This window comes from Hylobates moloch, unplaced genomic scaffold (genome assembly GCF_009828535.3).
Source record: "Hylobates moloch isolate HMO894 unplaced genomic scaffold, HMol_V3 SCAFFOLD_8, whole genome shotgun sequence".
Lineage (NCBI taxonomy): Eukaryota > Metazoa > Chordata > Mammalia > Primates > Hylobatidae > Hylobates > Hylobates moloch.
The window spans coordinates 51,387,577-51,405,429 of NW_026652283.1; the positions used below are offsets into that span (position 1 = coordinate 51,387,577).

The window sequence follows — 17,853 nt, forward strand, 5'->3', positions numbered from 1 at the left end:
ATTAACAGATAAAAAAATGAGTACCTGGCAGGTATAAGTAGGAAATAGAAATTTTGTACATGAACACTTTAATTAATATTTTACTTAAAGATATAGAAGTATAACTAGAAATTTTAAGAAATTATATTACCATTAAATAGCAATTTTTTAAAAAACTGACAGTATGAACAGGAATTTTAACTGTCATATTATTTTTTCTTTTCCAAGTACACACTGATTTATGTCAGCTGATTTTTGAAACTAGCAGGAAGAACTGCCAAGGCATCATATTTACAGGTGTGCTAAACCACTGACTTTGCTACAATGATATTTTGTTTAAACTTACAGTAACAGAAATAAATTAAATCAAGCTAACTTGTAGGTTAGTAAGCTTTAAAAAATATCAAGTACACAGTGCATCTGATTGATATGAACAATCCTAAAAATGGAGCAATTTACATTTTTCTTTTTTTTCTTTTTTTTTTTTTTTTTTTTTGAGACAGTCTCACTCTGTCACCCAGTCTGTCATGCAATGGTGCAATCTCAGCTCACTACAGCTTCTGCTTTCCAGGTTCAAGTGATCCTCCTATCTCAGCCTCCTGAGTAGCTGGGACCACAGGCATGCGCCACCAAGCTGGGCTAATTTTTGTATTTTTTGGTAGAGACGAGGTTTTGCCACGTTGACCAGGCTGGTCTCAAACTAAGTGACCCACTCGCATTGGCTTCCCAAAGTGCTGGGCCTACAGGCGTGAGCCACTGGACTGAGTCTAAATTTTTATTTTCTTTTAAATATCCAAGTCGTAAGTAGCATATGCTACTTCTTTCAGAATTAGCATAAAGCCTCTAAATTGGTTTTCCTGCTGTGAGCTGAATCTCTATTTCATTTAGTTTATTTTCTAAAACATATATTTATACTGTCAATTTACATAAGTAGTACCAGATATCAAAAAACAGTACATATCAGCCACATTTCCAAATTGCATTCAACCATGGGCACCAGCATGTTCTGCTAGATGATTAACACAACACATTTTTAGTGGGTCCTAAAGCCTCTGAACTGTTGTCTACCATAGATTTTATAAAACAGATGTTTCTTTCATGGAATAAAGTAATTCTAGAACTAGATTATATTTATAGGAAAAGTGATACAACAGGCAGAGCAAGATCCAATGTAAAAATAAGCAGAAGGTAAAATTGCCATCAAGAAAAATTGTGAACCTCAAAAGGTTTCAATTTGATCAGGTAAACCAATGTGAGTTTAGTGAACTGAAAATTTCATGTTTCTAAAAACTGAGATTTTCCTCGGAAAGGTAAAAAAATTCTTTCATACCTATTTAATTATAGTTTAGCAGTGTTTTATCACCCCCAGTTTTCTCCTGAGAATCAGAACTGATAAAAACTTTCAAATAGGTTAGGCTATATAATGAGCTTTCCTTATGGTAGAATGGCACAACCTAATATAAACAGGAAAGAAAAAAAGATTTGTATGACCTGCTTAGAAAAAAAAATGCAAAGAAAAGATTCATGAAAAGTATTTCTCAAAAAAGCCACAATAGGTAGAAATCATGTAATTTTACTAGTTAGATATCAAAACTAGCCCTTTCTTATTCCTTGGCTGTCTGGGTTATCCGGCTCTTTCCTCAAACCTTATGTTTGCCAGACAAGGAAAAGTAATATCAGCAAGAGTCAGAAGTCTTAACAGCAAAGACGTTCAAATATCCAAACAATGGAGAAAGAACAGACCTAAAAGTAAGCTTGCTAATAACTCAATCAGTCAAGTATTCATTAGGCAATTGCTATATGTCACAGACAAAATTAATAAGAAACACAATTCCCTTCCTCTAGAACTGAGAATCTATTTGAAAACAAAGCAGAAATGTATTTAGAGTAAAGCACCACTATGTGATTACAGCCAAAGCTCAATATGACATTATTTATAAGTGGTAGGAAGAAAAAAGCTAGTACAGAGAAGAAAAGCATACTAGGTAGGGAAAATGTGATAAGTAATCTTAAAATGTGGTTTACTGCTATGACAATTCCTCATGAACTGACAGGCCTGGGTTCAAAATTTTACCCCTTAACAGCTATGTGGGCTTGGACAGTTTACTTAACTTCGTTAGCCCTCAGTTTCTCATCTATACAATAAAACTAACATTTACCTGTTTATTTTTGGGGACTGCTGTGAGGATTAAGTGAAATAATGTAAGTGTATCACTGGACATGATGCCTAACACAAAATAAACCCTCAATTAAAGAAGAGACAATAGAAGATGGAATGGTTGTCAGGTTAAAAACACAGAAATTGAAAAATTTTGTAAATAATGGGCCGTAGCAAAGCAGCAGAAATTGATATGATGAGCTATTCTTTCACAGTAACTTATCTTTTGTTATAGCAAGCATCTGTGAAAATATAAACCAGTGTCTGATGGCCACTGATGAAGGGTAGTGCTCAATGCTTGGCTGCTTTCAGATGAGGACAGAGACTCTATTATCAATGGTTAGTCTATTCATTCATAAAACTGCAGGTGTTCATAACACCATAACACTGTATAAAGTAGAAAAGCAGTGCACATTTGAGGACCTCTACAGCCACATCCTGAGCAGAGTAGTGGAAGAAACTGTTACGTGAAATTTTAGGGCAATCATTAAGATATGCTTCTTCAAAAGTGAAAATTGGAGGAAATTTCTCAAAGTACCTCAATGGATCTTAAAATGAGGCAGATTATGTGCAGTACAATTTTCCTTAGTTTTGACTCTTCAGTGTATATGACTGTGCTATAAGCTTCTATTAGTACAAAATTATCTTCGAGGACTAAAAATTCAATGACAACATAGAAATACATATGCGGATTTGTTTCACTCTTGTAGGTTGAAACATGCAGTTAAAGACAAATATAAGCACTCTGAATAGAGTCTTTCTTCAGCAAAACAGCAATGTCAGCACAGGCAGCAAACTACAGCAGAAATTGAGTGCAAAGTTCAAAAATCATTTCCTAAGAGTATCAAGTACTTAAAATGTAATATGGCTAGGTTAATGTTTACTTTCACTTTATTTCACTTAACATTGGGTTATCAAGTATATGTCAGATATCTTTCCCTGGATCTGCTAGAGATTATTGGAAATTTTAATTTATTGAAGGAGTTTCATATCTAGAGACCATGTGTAAAATAACTGGCAGAGCATCTTCTCCTGCCATCATCTACACTATAAAGTTGTCAAAATAATTTTTAATAGGATGTATACAAATGTTTCAAATTTATGAAGATCTATTAAAAATCTGTACTACTATTTATAATTGACTGCTATTCACTGAATTTTAACAAAAAATTAGGACATAATAGATCCTTCAGAAATACTTCATATATCATGGAAGCTTGAGTATAATCTAGGGTACAAATCCTTTATTTTATATGAGGAATTCAGAAGTTAGACAGAAGTAACTTAGCCAAGGCCATACTCAATAAATTACTAAGAGGTCTGAAAAGCCAGGGCTCTTCATTCAATTAATGCAGTATGTTTACCACTATAGCTAACATTTTGATTAGTCAAAATTACACAAGCCATATAGATTTTTATTCTCCCCTGGCCCAAATTCTTCTATAATGAAAACAGAAAGTGAGACATGGGTCAATTCTGGGGCCCAGATTAGAATTTATAATGTTGATGTAGCACACTTCCACGGAAAAAGACAGCCCTTTGGTAGAAGATTCTAACTCATTGTCACTAGTTCCTCCTTATGTACTTACTTTTCTGGATATAAATGGAAAATACTCATCTCAAGGGAGGAATCTCAGCTGTAATGACATTCATCTTCTCTTAACTCTAAGCACAGGACAATGTGAAAAATCGTAAAAGTCAGAGGGAGATAACCTTGGGAGAGACCTACAGGGTTCCTGTCAAGTAAAACAGTAGGCTGAGACATTTCCTAAAAGTATTAGTACATGTTACTTTGTTTTCAGAATTTTGATATATATAATCTAACCTGCAGTTACCCCAAAATAAGTAGAGCCAACTGTAGAGTACTTAAAACATAGAGTTTGGAATACCTCTTTTGCAGACAGCAGCCCACATAACAAAAATAATGTGCCAGGTCTGGGAAAGTGACTAATAATCAGAACTCCTAGGACTGGGCTCTATTTTCATATAGAATAGCTGTTATCAGTGTGTTTAGATCTACGAAATAGCTAAAATATTTGCAATCACCATTTTTTTAGGAAGTTACTTTGAGCATCCCTAATCCAAAAATCCAAAATCCAAAGTGCTCCAAAATCCTAAATCTTTTGAGTGCCAACATGATGTTCAAAAGGAAATGCTCGATGGAACATTTTCGATGACGTTTGAAAGGAAATGCTCGATGGAACATTTTGGATTTTAGATTTTTGGAATAGCGATACTAATATTCAACAGTATAATGTAAATATACCAAAATCTGAAAAAATCCAAAATCTGGACATTCTTTTGGTCCCAAGCATTTCGGATAAGGAATACTCAACGTGTGTAATACACATGGATCAGAGACCATGTGTCTTATTGATTTTTCAGCACAATTCTCAAAGTTAGAGACTACACCTGGTTATATTTTTTAAGCCCCCACTGTATCTAGCAAAAATCTGGATGCACTGTAAGCACTCAATGCTCACTGAATGTGTTTTTTTATTAGATTTTTTTTAAGTTCACCACAATTCCAGATTGTAGTGCCTAACTCAGATTCCTTTACATTTCCCTAGCAAAAATGTGCACAAAAACATTGGAGGAGAGGTCCAAGTGATATGTGCAGGAAATATAAAATACAGACATGTCCGAGGTTAAAACTCAATTAATGCAAACTGTTCTATAAACCCTAGAAAATGCAGATCAGTGACAGTCATAATTTAGAAACACAGGCCGGGCGCGGTGGCTCACGCTTGTAATCCCAGCACTTTGGGAGGCCGAGGCGGGCGGATCACGAGGTCAGGAGATCAAGACCACAGTGAAACCCCGTCTCTACTAAAAATACAAAAAATTAGCCGGGCATGGTGGCGGGCGCCTGTAGTCCCAGCTACTCGGAGGCTGAGGCAGGAGAATGGCGTGAACCCGGGAGGCGGAGCTTGCAGTGAGCCGAGAGTGAGCCACTGCACTCCAGCCTGGGCGACAGAGCGAGACTCCGTCTCAAAAAAAAAAAAAAAAAAAAATTTAGAAACACAAAATATAACGCATAGGCAAAATATAGAGGACATCACATAAAGTTCCATGATGCTACTGAAAAGTTTAAACTAGTGATGGATTATTCAAAATATTTGTTTCATTTTTAAAAAACAACAAAGTGAATGCTGCATGAAAACAGGATAAATGATAAAATGTAAGCAGCAAGATAGTTACAAAGCACAATAAATCTTTACTGTGAATAAAAGTGAATTATTTGTGAAGAAAAGCCAGCTAGGAGATAGATGTATCTCAAAAGAAAGCCAAAATTTAAGGTTCTGAAAGATAGCCTGATGTTTTTGCTTGGGCCTGATACAGTGCATGACTGCATTTCTGCACAAATATAACACCAGTGTTTTAAACCCAAGTGTTGTTAGAATATTTTCCAAAATAAAATAACTCAGAAATAGTGGAAGAGTACCTTACCATTCAATTATTCAACATTATCTGGGAAAATTCTCCTTTTACAATATTCTGCATAGGCTGTACTAATAAAATATTCACTACCAGTAAGTGTTTTAACCTTCAAAATTAATGGACACGAACCAATAAGAAGCAGATAAGGAAAGAATATACATCCATCCCCAAAACTGGTAATTCCTCCACTAACGACTTGTACTCCCAGCCCACCATCACCCTTTCCTCTATTCCATATCCCTCTTACAAATACCATGCAAGAGGGGCTTGGAGGAATTTTTAACCACCCCAGTAATTTCTATCAGCCTCTCTAATAGACACTCCCAAAATATACAACTAAATAAAGCAAAGCACTTGTTATTGCAAAAGAAGACTCAAGACAAGAAACTTGGGAGCATCATTTCAATTAAGCCACTGCCCTTTCTCCCTACCTCTACATGGCAATCATGGAGCTGTCACCTATATCATGCTTTGTTGGAGTATAGCAACAATGGTTAAAAGCATGAATTTAGAGTCAAGCTATACAAATATTTCTAAATTTTGACAAGTACCAAAACACAAAAAAGATAAGGAAGCATTGGTTTAATGAAATGGAAATATCAAAAATATACATAGTTGGTAGAATTTTAAATTAGTAAAACCAATCTGGAAGTCCATTTGGTTAAAGTATTCAAAATTCCAAAAATATGCATGTAATTTGACTCAGAAATTCAATTATGAATTGAATTTATCCAATTTCTTCTGAAAAAATAGGTTAAATATGTAACATGCATATGCAGGAATGTTCTCTACAGTAATGTTCATAATAGCAAAATGCCGCAAAAATCTTAAATAACCAACAGCATAGGACTAGTTGGTTAATTATGTTACAGTGACACTATGAAATACTACGCAAACATTAAAAAGAATGCTGAACAGCCACAATTAAGTGAAAAATGCAGATTACAGAACAGAAGGTATAAAACAATCTCACTTGTATATTTTTTAAATTTAATCACATAATTATAGAAGATAATCTGGAATAACATACCTTAAAAATGTGAAACAATTATTATCTGAGTGATGGGATTAAAGGTAATTAATATTTTCTTTGTAAATTTTTCATCTCATTTCATTACATTAAGCATCACTACTTTTAATCTGAAAAGAAAAGCTTTTCATATTTTGAGTTTAAAAAAGTAGTAAGTCTACACAAAGCACACAGACACCAAGAGTTAATTATGTAAGTCCACATAACATATGTGTGCATATATCTACATATCTAAACTCATTTCTATAAGTACACGTTAAGTTTTGACTTTTGAAAATTAGCACTTCTTCAAAATTACAATTTAAACTTTTTTTTAGCATTTCTAAGGCATTAAGAAACATCCGTGTCATCCTGACACAACCAATACTGCTCCAATGCCATTATACAATCCATTTTTGGTTTGCTTTGTAATAGGTGAATGTTTAGTGCTATGCTGTGCCTTGCCTTTTGATTATCGCCAAAAAAGAAAAAACTAAGCCACTTCTATAATATACTGCCCGAAGTTTCTAAGGAAAACCATAGCAGAATGCGACTATTTTAACAGCTTTAGAAAAGATTAATTATCAGTGAAGGTCCCAGAAGTGAGGGGGAAACATCAAATATGTTATTCAGACAGACAACTCTGACTCTTCTCTCCTTCCAAGCATCTCCACCAAAATACTACATGGAAGATGAACCACAACACACAGTAAAATAAGAGAACAACTTTAAAAGTCATTTAAATTATCTAAGTATTCATAATAACTTAATACTGAGCTAAATATAAACTTCATATGAAAGATATGGCATTTAGACTTTATTAACTCAGCTTAGTTATAGATGAGCTACGGTATGCTGAACCCATCTATAAAAAATAATTAAAGACATTCAAGAATTCATAAAATTTGATTACTCGTCAGAGAAAGAAAAAAGTACTTACCACTAAGTCCCAATTATTTTGTTCAAGCAATGTAATAGCTTCATCAATGTTTTCAATGCCAGTACATGCCTGGAAAGAAAGTAAATAAGCATTTTACATATAATTTTAGAAATAGGGAGGTAAATCAGACTTAAAAATGTAAATAGCATAATATGTAATTTAAATTCAAATAGGTATATGAATAAAGCCAAAACACTAAAAGTTTAACAGTTCTAAGCATTTTACAAATATGGTGTGAACATTGTTAATTACAAAGTAAATTTACATTGCTCTGAAAAAAAGACAATAAAGCAGCAAAAGAAAGTGTATTTAAATTTTGAGCTTTGATACCCAGGATGATCTCTAATTACCAAGAACAACTTTTAGTCAAAGATTCTGATGGACAACCACATGTAAAACAAATGAACTTCAATCCATACCTTGCACTTTATATAAAAACTAACTCAAAATATATAACAGACCTAGACCTAAACTAAAATCTAAAACTATAAAACTTCTAGATCTGTGTTGTCTGATAGCCACTACCAGCCGCTCTCTGGTAGCTGCCAGACACATGTGGCTAGTGAGTCCTTGAAATGTGGCTCAACTGAGTTAAGATGTGCTTTAAGTACGAAATACACACCAGGTAAGACTTAGCACCAAAATTAAAAATGTAAACTATCTCATTAGTAATTTTTCCTCTGAATACATGTTGAAATGGAAATTTTTTACATACTGGCTTAAATAAAACATAATGTTAAAATTAATTTCGCACATTTCTTTTTACCCTTTTAACATAAATACTAAGAAAAAAATAACTACATATATGAAATTATATTTCTGGTGCTGTTCTGAAAAAAATATATGAGGAATACTTGTGACCAGACTAAGCAAATATTAACTAGCAGGATGCCATTTTTAAGCTGGGCACATTAATAAAGTCAGCCATTCTCTGGTGACCCAGCTCGTAGCAGTGTAGGCATCTTATTCTCAGGCCACCAAACCAAATCCAACAGCACATCAAAAAGTTAATTAACCACAATTAAGTATATTTCATTCTTGGGATATAAGGTTGGTTTGACATATGATTCACCACATAAACAGAATTAAAAGCAAAAACCATACAATCATCTCAATAGACGCAGAAAAAGCTTTCAATAAAATCCAACATCCCTTTACAATGAAAGCCCTCAAGAAAGTAGGCATCAAAGGAACATATCACAAAATAGTAAGAGCCTAACTCACACCTAACATACTGAATGGACAAAAACTGGAAGCATTCCTCTTGAGAACTGAAACAAGGCAAGGATGTCCACTCTCACCACTTATATTCAACGTAGTACTGGAAGTGTTGGCCAGAGCAATCAACCAAGAGAAAGAAATAAAAGGCATCTAAATAGGAAAAGAAGAAGTCAAACTATCTCACTTCACAAATAATAAGATTCTGTATCTAGAAAACCATAAAGACTGCAAAAAGGATCCTGGAACCGATAAACAACTTCAGTAAAGTTTCAAGACACAAAAATCGATGTAAAAAATTAATAGCATTTCTACACGCCAATAACACTCCAGCTGAAAGCCAAATCACGAATATAATCCCATTTACAATAGCCACAAAGAAAATGAAATACCTAGGAATATGGTTAACCAAGGAGATGAAAGATCTCTACAAGGAGAACTACAAAACACTGCTGAAAGAAATCAGAGACAACACAAATAAAAAACATTCCATGCTCACAGGTTGGAAGAATCAATATCATTAAAATGGCCACACTGCCCGATACAATCCAGAGAATCAATGCTATTCCTATCAAACTACCAATGTTATTTGTCACAAAACTAGAAAAGACTATTCTAAAATTCATATGGAATCAAAAAAGAGCCCAAATAGCCAAAGTAATCCTAAGCAAAAAGAACAATGCTGGAGGCATCACATTATCCAACTTTAAACTATACTGTAAGGATACAATAATCAAAACAGCATGGAATCGATACAAAAACAGAAATAAACACTCATGGAACAGAATAGAGAACCCAGAAATAAAGCTGCTTGCACACCTACAGCCATTTGATCTTCAACAAAGCCTACAAAAATAAGCAATGGGGAAAGGACTGCCTATTGAATAAACAAACAGTGCTGGGATAGCTGGCTACCCATGTACAGAAGAATGACACTAAACCCCTACTTTTCACCATATACAAAAATTAACTCAGGATGGATTAAAGATTTAAATATAAGACCTCAAACTATAAGAATCTAGAAGAAAACCTAAGAACTGCCATTCTGGACATCAATCTTCGCAAAGAATTTACTACTAAGTTCTCAAAATCAACTGCAACCAAAACCAAAATTGACAAGTTAGACCTAATTAAACTAAAGAGCTTCTGCACAGCAAAAGAAACTATCAACAGGGTAAACAGACAATCTACAGAATGGGAGAAGATATTCACAAACTACACATCTGACAAGATCTAATATCCAGAATCTATAAGCAACTTAAATCAACAAGCAAAAGACAAGTAACCCCATTAAAAAATGGGCAAAGGACATGAACACACACTTCTCAAAAGAAGACGTACACATGGCCAACAAACATGAAAAAATGTTCCACATCACCAATCACAGAGAAATGCAAATCAAAACTACAATAACATACCATCTCACACCAAAGTGACTATTATTAAAATATATTTTTAAAAAAAACAGATGCTAGTGAGGCCGCAGATATAAAGGGAATATTTATACACTGTTGGTGGGAATACAACTTAGTTCAGCTACTACAAAAGCAGTTTGTAGATTTCTCAACTTAAAACAGCATTTAACTCAGCAATCTCTGTGTATATATTAAAAAAAAAAAAAATCATTGTACCAAAAAGACAAATGCACTCACACGTTAATCGCAGCACTGTTCACAATAGCAGAGACATGGAATCAACCCATGTGCCCATCAACAGTGCACTGGATAAAGGAAATGTGGCATGTATACACTGTGGAATACTATGCAGCCATCAAGAGAACTACATCATGTCCTTTGCAGCAACATGGATTAAGCTGGAAGCCATAATCCTAAGCGAATTAATGCAGAAAGAAAAAACAACACATCACATTTTCTCACTTATAAGTGAGAGCTAAACATTGGGTACTCATGGACAGAAAGATGGCAACAATAAAACTGCACTACAAGAATGAGGAGAGAGGCAAGGGTTGACTATTCGGTACTATGTTGAGTACCTGAGTGACAAGATCATTTCATACCTCAAGCATCACACAATATATCTAGGTAATAAACTTCTATCTGTACTCCCTGAATCTAAAACAAAAGTTGAAAAACAAAACACTAGTAGACCACAGATTAAAAACAAGAGACTGCTATGGATTGAATATCTGTATCCTCCTATGGTGACATCCTAAAATCCACTATGATGGTATTTGGAGATGAGGTCTTTGAGAGGTAACTAGGATTAGATGAGGTTATGAAGGTAGAACCTTCATGATAGGATTAGTGCCCTTAAATGGATGAATCTGGAGGCCATTATCCTTAATGAAATGACCCCAAAACAGAAAGTCAAAAACCGTATGTTCTTACTTGTGAGAGAGTTAAACAATGGATACACATAAACATACAGAGTAGAATGACAGACACTGGAGACTCCAAAATGTGGCAGGGTAGGAGGCAGTAAGGGGCAAAAATGCTACTTATTGGGTACAATGTACACTATTCAGGTGATAGGTACACTAAAAGCCCAAACTTTACCACTACACAATACATCCATGTAACATAATTGCACTTGTACTCCTAAGTCCATAAAAAGTTATTTAAAAAAAAAAGATTAATGCCCTTGTAAGAAGAGATACCAAAGAACTTGTTTCAAGCTTGAAAGACTAGAAAGGAAAACTAAATAATTTTTAAAAAAATTTCTGTCTCCCTCATCACCCCATCAGGTGAGAACACAGCAAGACAGCAGCCATCTGCAAGTCAGAAAGACAGCCCTCACCAGAAACTGACCACTCTGGTACCCTGATGACACACAATCAGCTTTCAGAACTACAAGAAGATAAATGTCTTTTGTTGAAGCCAACTAGACTATTGTATTTTGTTATGATGGACAAATAGAGAGGAACCACTTGTGACAAAGAAAACAAAGTTACAAAAATAGTTTAGAAGTCATTAAACAAACAACTGCAACCCACAGAAAGCAACGAAAAAAAAAAACATGAGAATGAGGACCAATCTAACTTCCAGAGATATCATACTGTATGTTTTAAATGTCCATTTAAATATATGTAAAGTATGCAGAGAAGCAACAAAGTATGTGGCCCATTCAAGAGAGAAATTAACAGAAGCTGTACAGAGGAAAAACAGACATCCGACTCAGCAGACAAAGTCTATCAATCATCATCTTAAACATACTTATAGAGCTAAAATATCATGAACAAAAAGCTAAAAGAAATCAGAGGAATAAAGTGTCAAAAATAGAGAATGCTGGATAGAGAGTAGAATGATGGTAATGAGCAACTGGCAAGGGCAGTGGGCAGAGGAGAATAAAGATGGGATAGTTAATGGGTACAAAAACACAGTCAGATAGAGGAATAAGATCTAGTATTTGTTAGCACAATAGAGTAACTGCACCTCACATCTCAATACTGACATCGAATGTAAATGGCCTAAATGCTCCACTTAAAAGATACAGAATGGCAGAATGGATAAGAATTCACCAACCAAATACCTGCTGTCTTCAAGAGACTCACCTGACACATAAAGACTCACATAAACTTAAGGTAAAGGGGAAAGATATTCCAGGCAAATGGACACCAAAAGCAAGCAAGAGTAGCTATTCTTATATGAGGAAAAAAAACAAACTTTAAAGCAACAACAGTTAAAAAAGACAAAAAGGGACATTATATAATGATAAAGGGACTAGTACAACAGGAAAATATTACAATGCTAAATATGTATACACTAAACACTGGAGCTCCCATTTATAAAAGCTCTAGGAAATGAGATGGATGGCAACACAGTAACAGTGGGAGACTTCAATATTCCACTGACAGCACTAGACAGAAAGTCAACAAAGAAACAATGGACTTAAACTATACTCTAGAACAAATGGACTTAACAGACATTTACAGAACATTCTACCCAACAACTGCACAATATACATTCTATTCATCAGTACATGGAACACTGTCCAAGATAGACCATATGGTAGGCCACAAAATGAGTTCCAATCAATTTAAGAAAATCAAAATTATATCAAGTATTCTGTCAGACCACAGTGGAATAAAATTGGAAATCGACTCCAGAAGAAATCCTGGAAACCATGCAAATACATGGAAATTAAATAATCCGCTCCTGAATGATCTTTGGGCCAACAATGAAATCAAAATGGAAACTAAAAAATTCTTTGAACTTAACAATAATAATGACACAACCTATCAAAACCTCTGGAATACAGCAAAAGTGGTACTAAGAGGAAAGTTCATACCATTAAATGCCTAGATCAAAAAGTCTCAAAGAGCACAAATAGACAATCTAAGGTCATACCTCAAGAAACTAGAGAAAGAAGAAAACAAACCCAAACCCGGCAGAAAAAAAGAAACAACCAAGATCAGAGCAGAATTAAATGAAATTGAAACAAAAATACAAAAGATAAATGAAACAAAAAGCTGGTTCTTTGGAAAGATGAACAAAATTGACAGACCATTACCGAGATTAACCAAAAGAAAAGATCCAACTAAGCTCAATTACAAATGAAAGGGGAGATATTACAACTGATACTAACCAAATCCAACTGCATATCAAAATGAGAATCCACCATGATCAAGTGAGTTTCATACCAGGGATGCCAGGATGGTTTAATATACACAAGTCAATAAATGGGATACACCACATAAACAAAATTAAAAACAAAAATCACATGATAATCTCAATAGATGCAGGAAAAGCAGTTGACAAAATCTAGCATCCCTCTGTGATTAAAATCCTCAGCAAAACCAGCATAGAAAGGACATACCTTAAGGTAATAAAAGCCATTTATGACAAACCCACAGCCGACACTATACTGAAGTTCCAGGAAAAGCTGAAAGTATTCCCCCTGAGAACTGGAACAAGATAAGGATGCCCACTTTCACCACTTCTATTCAACATAGTACTGGAAGTCCTAGCCAGAGCAATCAGACAAGAGAAAGAAATAAAGCACATCCAAATCAGTAAAGAGGAAGTCAAACTGTTGATGTTTGCTGATGATATAATCGTATACCTAGGAAACACTAAAGACTCATCCAAAAGGCTCCTAGATACGATAAATGAATTCAGTGTTAGTTTCAGGATACAAAATCAAATATACAAATCAGTAGCACTGCTATACGCCAACAGCGATCAAGCTGAGAATCAAACCGAGGACTCAACCCCTTTTAAAATAGCTGCAAAACAAAAAACAAAAAACCTTAGGAATATACTTAACCAAGGAGATGAAAGACCTCCAGAAGAGAAACTACAAAACACTGCTGAAAGAAATCATAGATGACACAAATGGACACATCCCATGATCATGGATGGGTAGAATCAATACTGGGAAGATGACCATACTGCCAAAAGCAATCTGCAACTTCAATGCAATTGCCATCAAAATATCATCATCATTCTTCACAGAACTAGAGAAAACAATCCTAAAATTCATATGAAACCGAAAAAGTGACCATATAGCCAAAATAAGACTAAACAAAAAGAACAAATCTGGAGGCATCACATTACCCAACTTCAAATTATACTACAAGGCTATGGTCACCAAAACATCATGGTACTGGTATAAAAATAGGCATATAGACCAATGCAACAGAATACAGAAGAGAAATAAAGCCAAATACTTATAGCCAACCGATCTTCAACAAAACAAACAAAAACATAAAGTGGGGAAAGAACACCCTATTCAACAAATGATCCTGGGATAACTAGCTAGCCACATGCAGAAGAATGAAACTGGATCCTCATCTCTCACCTTATAAAAACTCAACACAACATGGATCAAAGACTTAAATCTAAAACCTGAAACCGTACAATTCAAGAAGATAACATTGGAAAAACTACTCTCGACATTGGCTTAGGCAAAGACTTCATGACCAAGAACACAAAAGCAAATGCAACAAAATCCAAGATAAATAGATGAAACTTAACTAAACTCAAAAGCTTCTGCAAAGGAAAAGAAACAGTCAGCAGCGTAAACAGACAACCCACAGAGTGGGAGAAAATCTTGGCAAATTATGCATCCAACAAAGAACTAACATCTTGAATCTATAAGGAACTCAAATCAGCAAGAAAAAAACAAACAATCCTATTAAAAACTGGGCTAGGGACATGAATAGACAATTCTCAAATGAAGATATACAAATGGCAAAAAAAAATGAAAAAATGCTCGACATCGCTAATGATCAGGCAAATGCAAATCAAAACCACAATGCGATACCACCTTACTCTTGCAAGAATGGCCTTAATCAAAATCTCAAAAAATTATAGATGTTGGTGTGGGTGTGGTGAAAATAGAACACTTTTACACTGCTGGTGGGAATGTAAACTAGTACACCACTATGAAAAACAGTATGGAGATTCCTTAAAGAACTAAAAGTAGATCCATCATTTTATCCAGCAATCCCATTCCTGGGTACCTACCCAGAGGAAAAGAAGTCATTATATGAAAAAGACTCTTGTACACACGTTTATAGCAGCACAGTTCACAATTACAAAAATATGGAAACAGCCTAACTTCCCGTCAATGAGTGAATAAAGAAAGTGTGGTATATATATTCCATGGAATACTACTCAGCCATAAAAAGAAACAAAATAATGGCATTCGCAGCAACCTAGAAGGAGTTGAAGACCATCATTCTAAGTGAAGTAACTCACGAAGGGAAAACCGAACATTGTATGTTCTCACTTGTAAGTGAGAGCTAAGCTATGAGGATGCAAAGGCGTAAGAATGATACAAGGGACTTTGGGGACTTGAGGGGAAGGGTGGGAGTCGGGTGAGGGATAAAAGACTACACATTGGGTACAGTGTACAGTGCCTGGGTGATGGGAGCACCAAAATCTCAGAAATCACCACTAAAGAACTTATCATTGTAATCAAACACCACCTGTTCCCCAAAAACTATTGAAATATTTTTTTTTTGAGACGGATTCTCGCTCTTTCACCCAGGCTAGAGTGCAGTGGTGTGATCTCAGCTCACTGCAGGCTCCGCCCCCCAGGGTTCACGCCATTCTCCTGCCTTAGCCTCCCGCGTAGCTGGGACTACAGGCGCCCACCACCTCGCCCGGCTAATTTTTTGTATTTTTAGTGGAGACGGGGTTTCACTGTGTTAGCCAGGATGGTCTCGATCTCCTGACCTCGTGATCCGCCTGCCTCGGCCTCCCAAAGTGCTGGGATTACAGGCGTGAGCCACGGCGCCCGGCCTGAAATTTTAAAAAAAGATAAAAAATGTAAAAAAAGAAAAGTACTAGTATTTGCTTTCATTATTTTCTCTATTTTTTATTTCACTCATTTCTGGATTCATCTTTATTATTTCCTTCTTTCCACTTATTTGGCTTAAGTTGCTCTTCCAGCTTCTTATGGTGGAAGTATAGAGCAATGATTTTAATCCCTTCTTCCCTTCTAATGTAAGCATTTACAGCTGTAAATTTACCTCTAGGCACTGCTGTAGCTACATCTCACAAATTTTTATATGTATTTTCATTATCATTCAGTTCAAAGTTTTTTCTAAAGTTTTCCTCATGATCTGTTTTTTGGCCCATGTGTTGTATTTGGAAGCATGTTACTTAATTCCTAAACACATACAGTTTTCCAAACATCTTTTTGCTGTTGATTTCTAATTTAATTCCATTGTGGATGGAGAACTTTACCTGTATGATTTCCGTCCTTGGAAATTTATGAAGACTTAATAGCCCAATAATCTGTATTGCTAATTGTTTCATATGCACATAAATGTGTATTCTATCTGTTATTGTGTGGAATTGCCATTTAACTCTATAAATGTCAATTAAGTCTAGTTATTGACAGTACTGTTCAAATTATCTGTATCTTTACTGATTCTACTTGTTCTATTAATTACTGAGAGAAAACTGTGAAAATCTCCATTTGTACTTGTGGATTTGTCTATATCTGCCTTCAGTTTTGCCAATTTTTGCTTGATAATGAGTGTACACAAATTTGAAGTGTTACCTTCTTGAAAAATTGATTCTCTTGCGATTATGTTTCTTTTATCTTTGGTAATATGCCTTGTACTCAAGTCTACTTAGTCTGGTATTAATATTGTCATCTAGCTTTTCAATAATAGTTTCATAGTATATAATTTTCCATATTTTTTAACTGTGGCTTTACTCATATAGTACATTTCTTTTAGACAGACTATAGTCAGGTCTTGCTTTTTATCCACTACAACAACATCTGCCTCTGTATTAAAGTATTTAAAGTACTTATATTTCGTGTAATTATTATGGTTGGGCTTGAGTCTGCCACGCTCCTACTTGTTTTCTAATCATCCCATTTTCTGGTGGCTTTTAGTGCTTATTTTTTATTTTGCTATTATGAGTTAAGTATATGACATGGTGTTTGTTGCATATTTTAATAAATCTAAGACATTCTCAACTTTTATTCATTTGAATATTATATCTCCTACATAATCAATTCTGCTCTTTCAGAGCTCCTACTTGCCATGGAGGTGCATCACATTCTAGCCTCCATGTCATCTTTTAAATTTTCTATACAAATTTGTATAGTGATGATTCACTTTATCTTCTATACCATTTTTTAAACCTATAGTTTTCCAATTTACCTACCTATTATAGAGTTTTTTCTTTGAAGATGTACTTTTAGATTCTTTATAAAATCCAATCTATTCTATTTTTTCACTATTTCTGGCTTATAAGTTCTATTCTCTACAGTTTTATATATTTTGAACCTATCTACCTTAAAGTCTCTTTGTTACCAGTTCTCAAGTTGTTAGTTCTATGATTTTGGCATCTGCTGAATGTGATTGTGGCTTCTCCTGTGGTATATAACATCTAACAACTAGGTTCATCTTCAGAAAGATTTATTTTCATACCATGCATTATGATGGTATCCTTATAAAGTGTTTCCTGTATATGCATTGGCTGGAACTTTATGGACTTCATTAGTTCTAGACTAGTTTTAATTTGCATGAATTCAATCTTAATCATTTGACAGAATTTTGTATAAGCAAACTCATTTTATTACACTCTACAGCACTGTGAAGATATTGCATTTTTAAAAAATTGAAGGGGGCCGGGCACATTGGCTCACGCCTATAATCCTAGCACTTTGGGAGGCCAAGGA

General features: G+C 34.8%; 1 protein-coding gene across 4 annotated transcripts in view; it reads right to left on the reverse strand.

Moving 5' to 3' along the window:
- Nucleotides 1-17,853, reverse strand: part of FAF1 (Fas associated factor 1) — a 523,525-nt gene that overhangs the window by 418,228 nt on the left and 87,444 nt on the right. For all 4 annotated transcript variants that reach the window (XR_009214639.1, XR_009214638.1, XM_032160807.2 and 1 more), the window contains exon 2: nt 7,528-7,596. Coding sequence is in view for 1 of the 4 variants with exons in the window: in XM_032160807.2 (XP_032016698.1) it covers nt 7,528-7,596 (69 nt within the window). In the remaining 3 variants the exon portion in view is untranslated. The remainder of the gene's footprint in view (nt 1-7,527; nt 7,597-17,853) is intronic.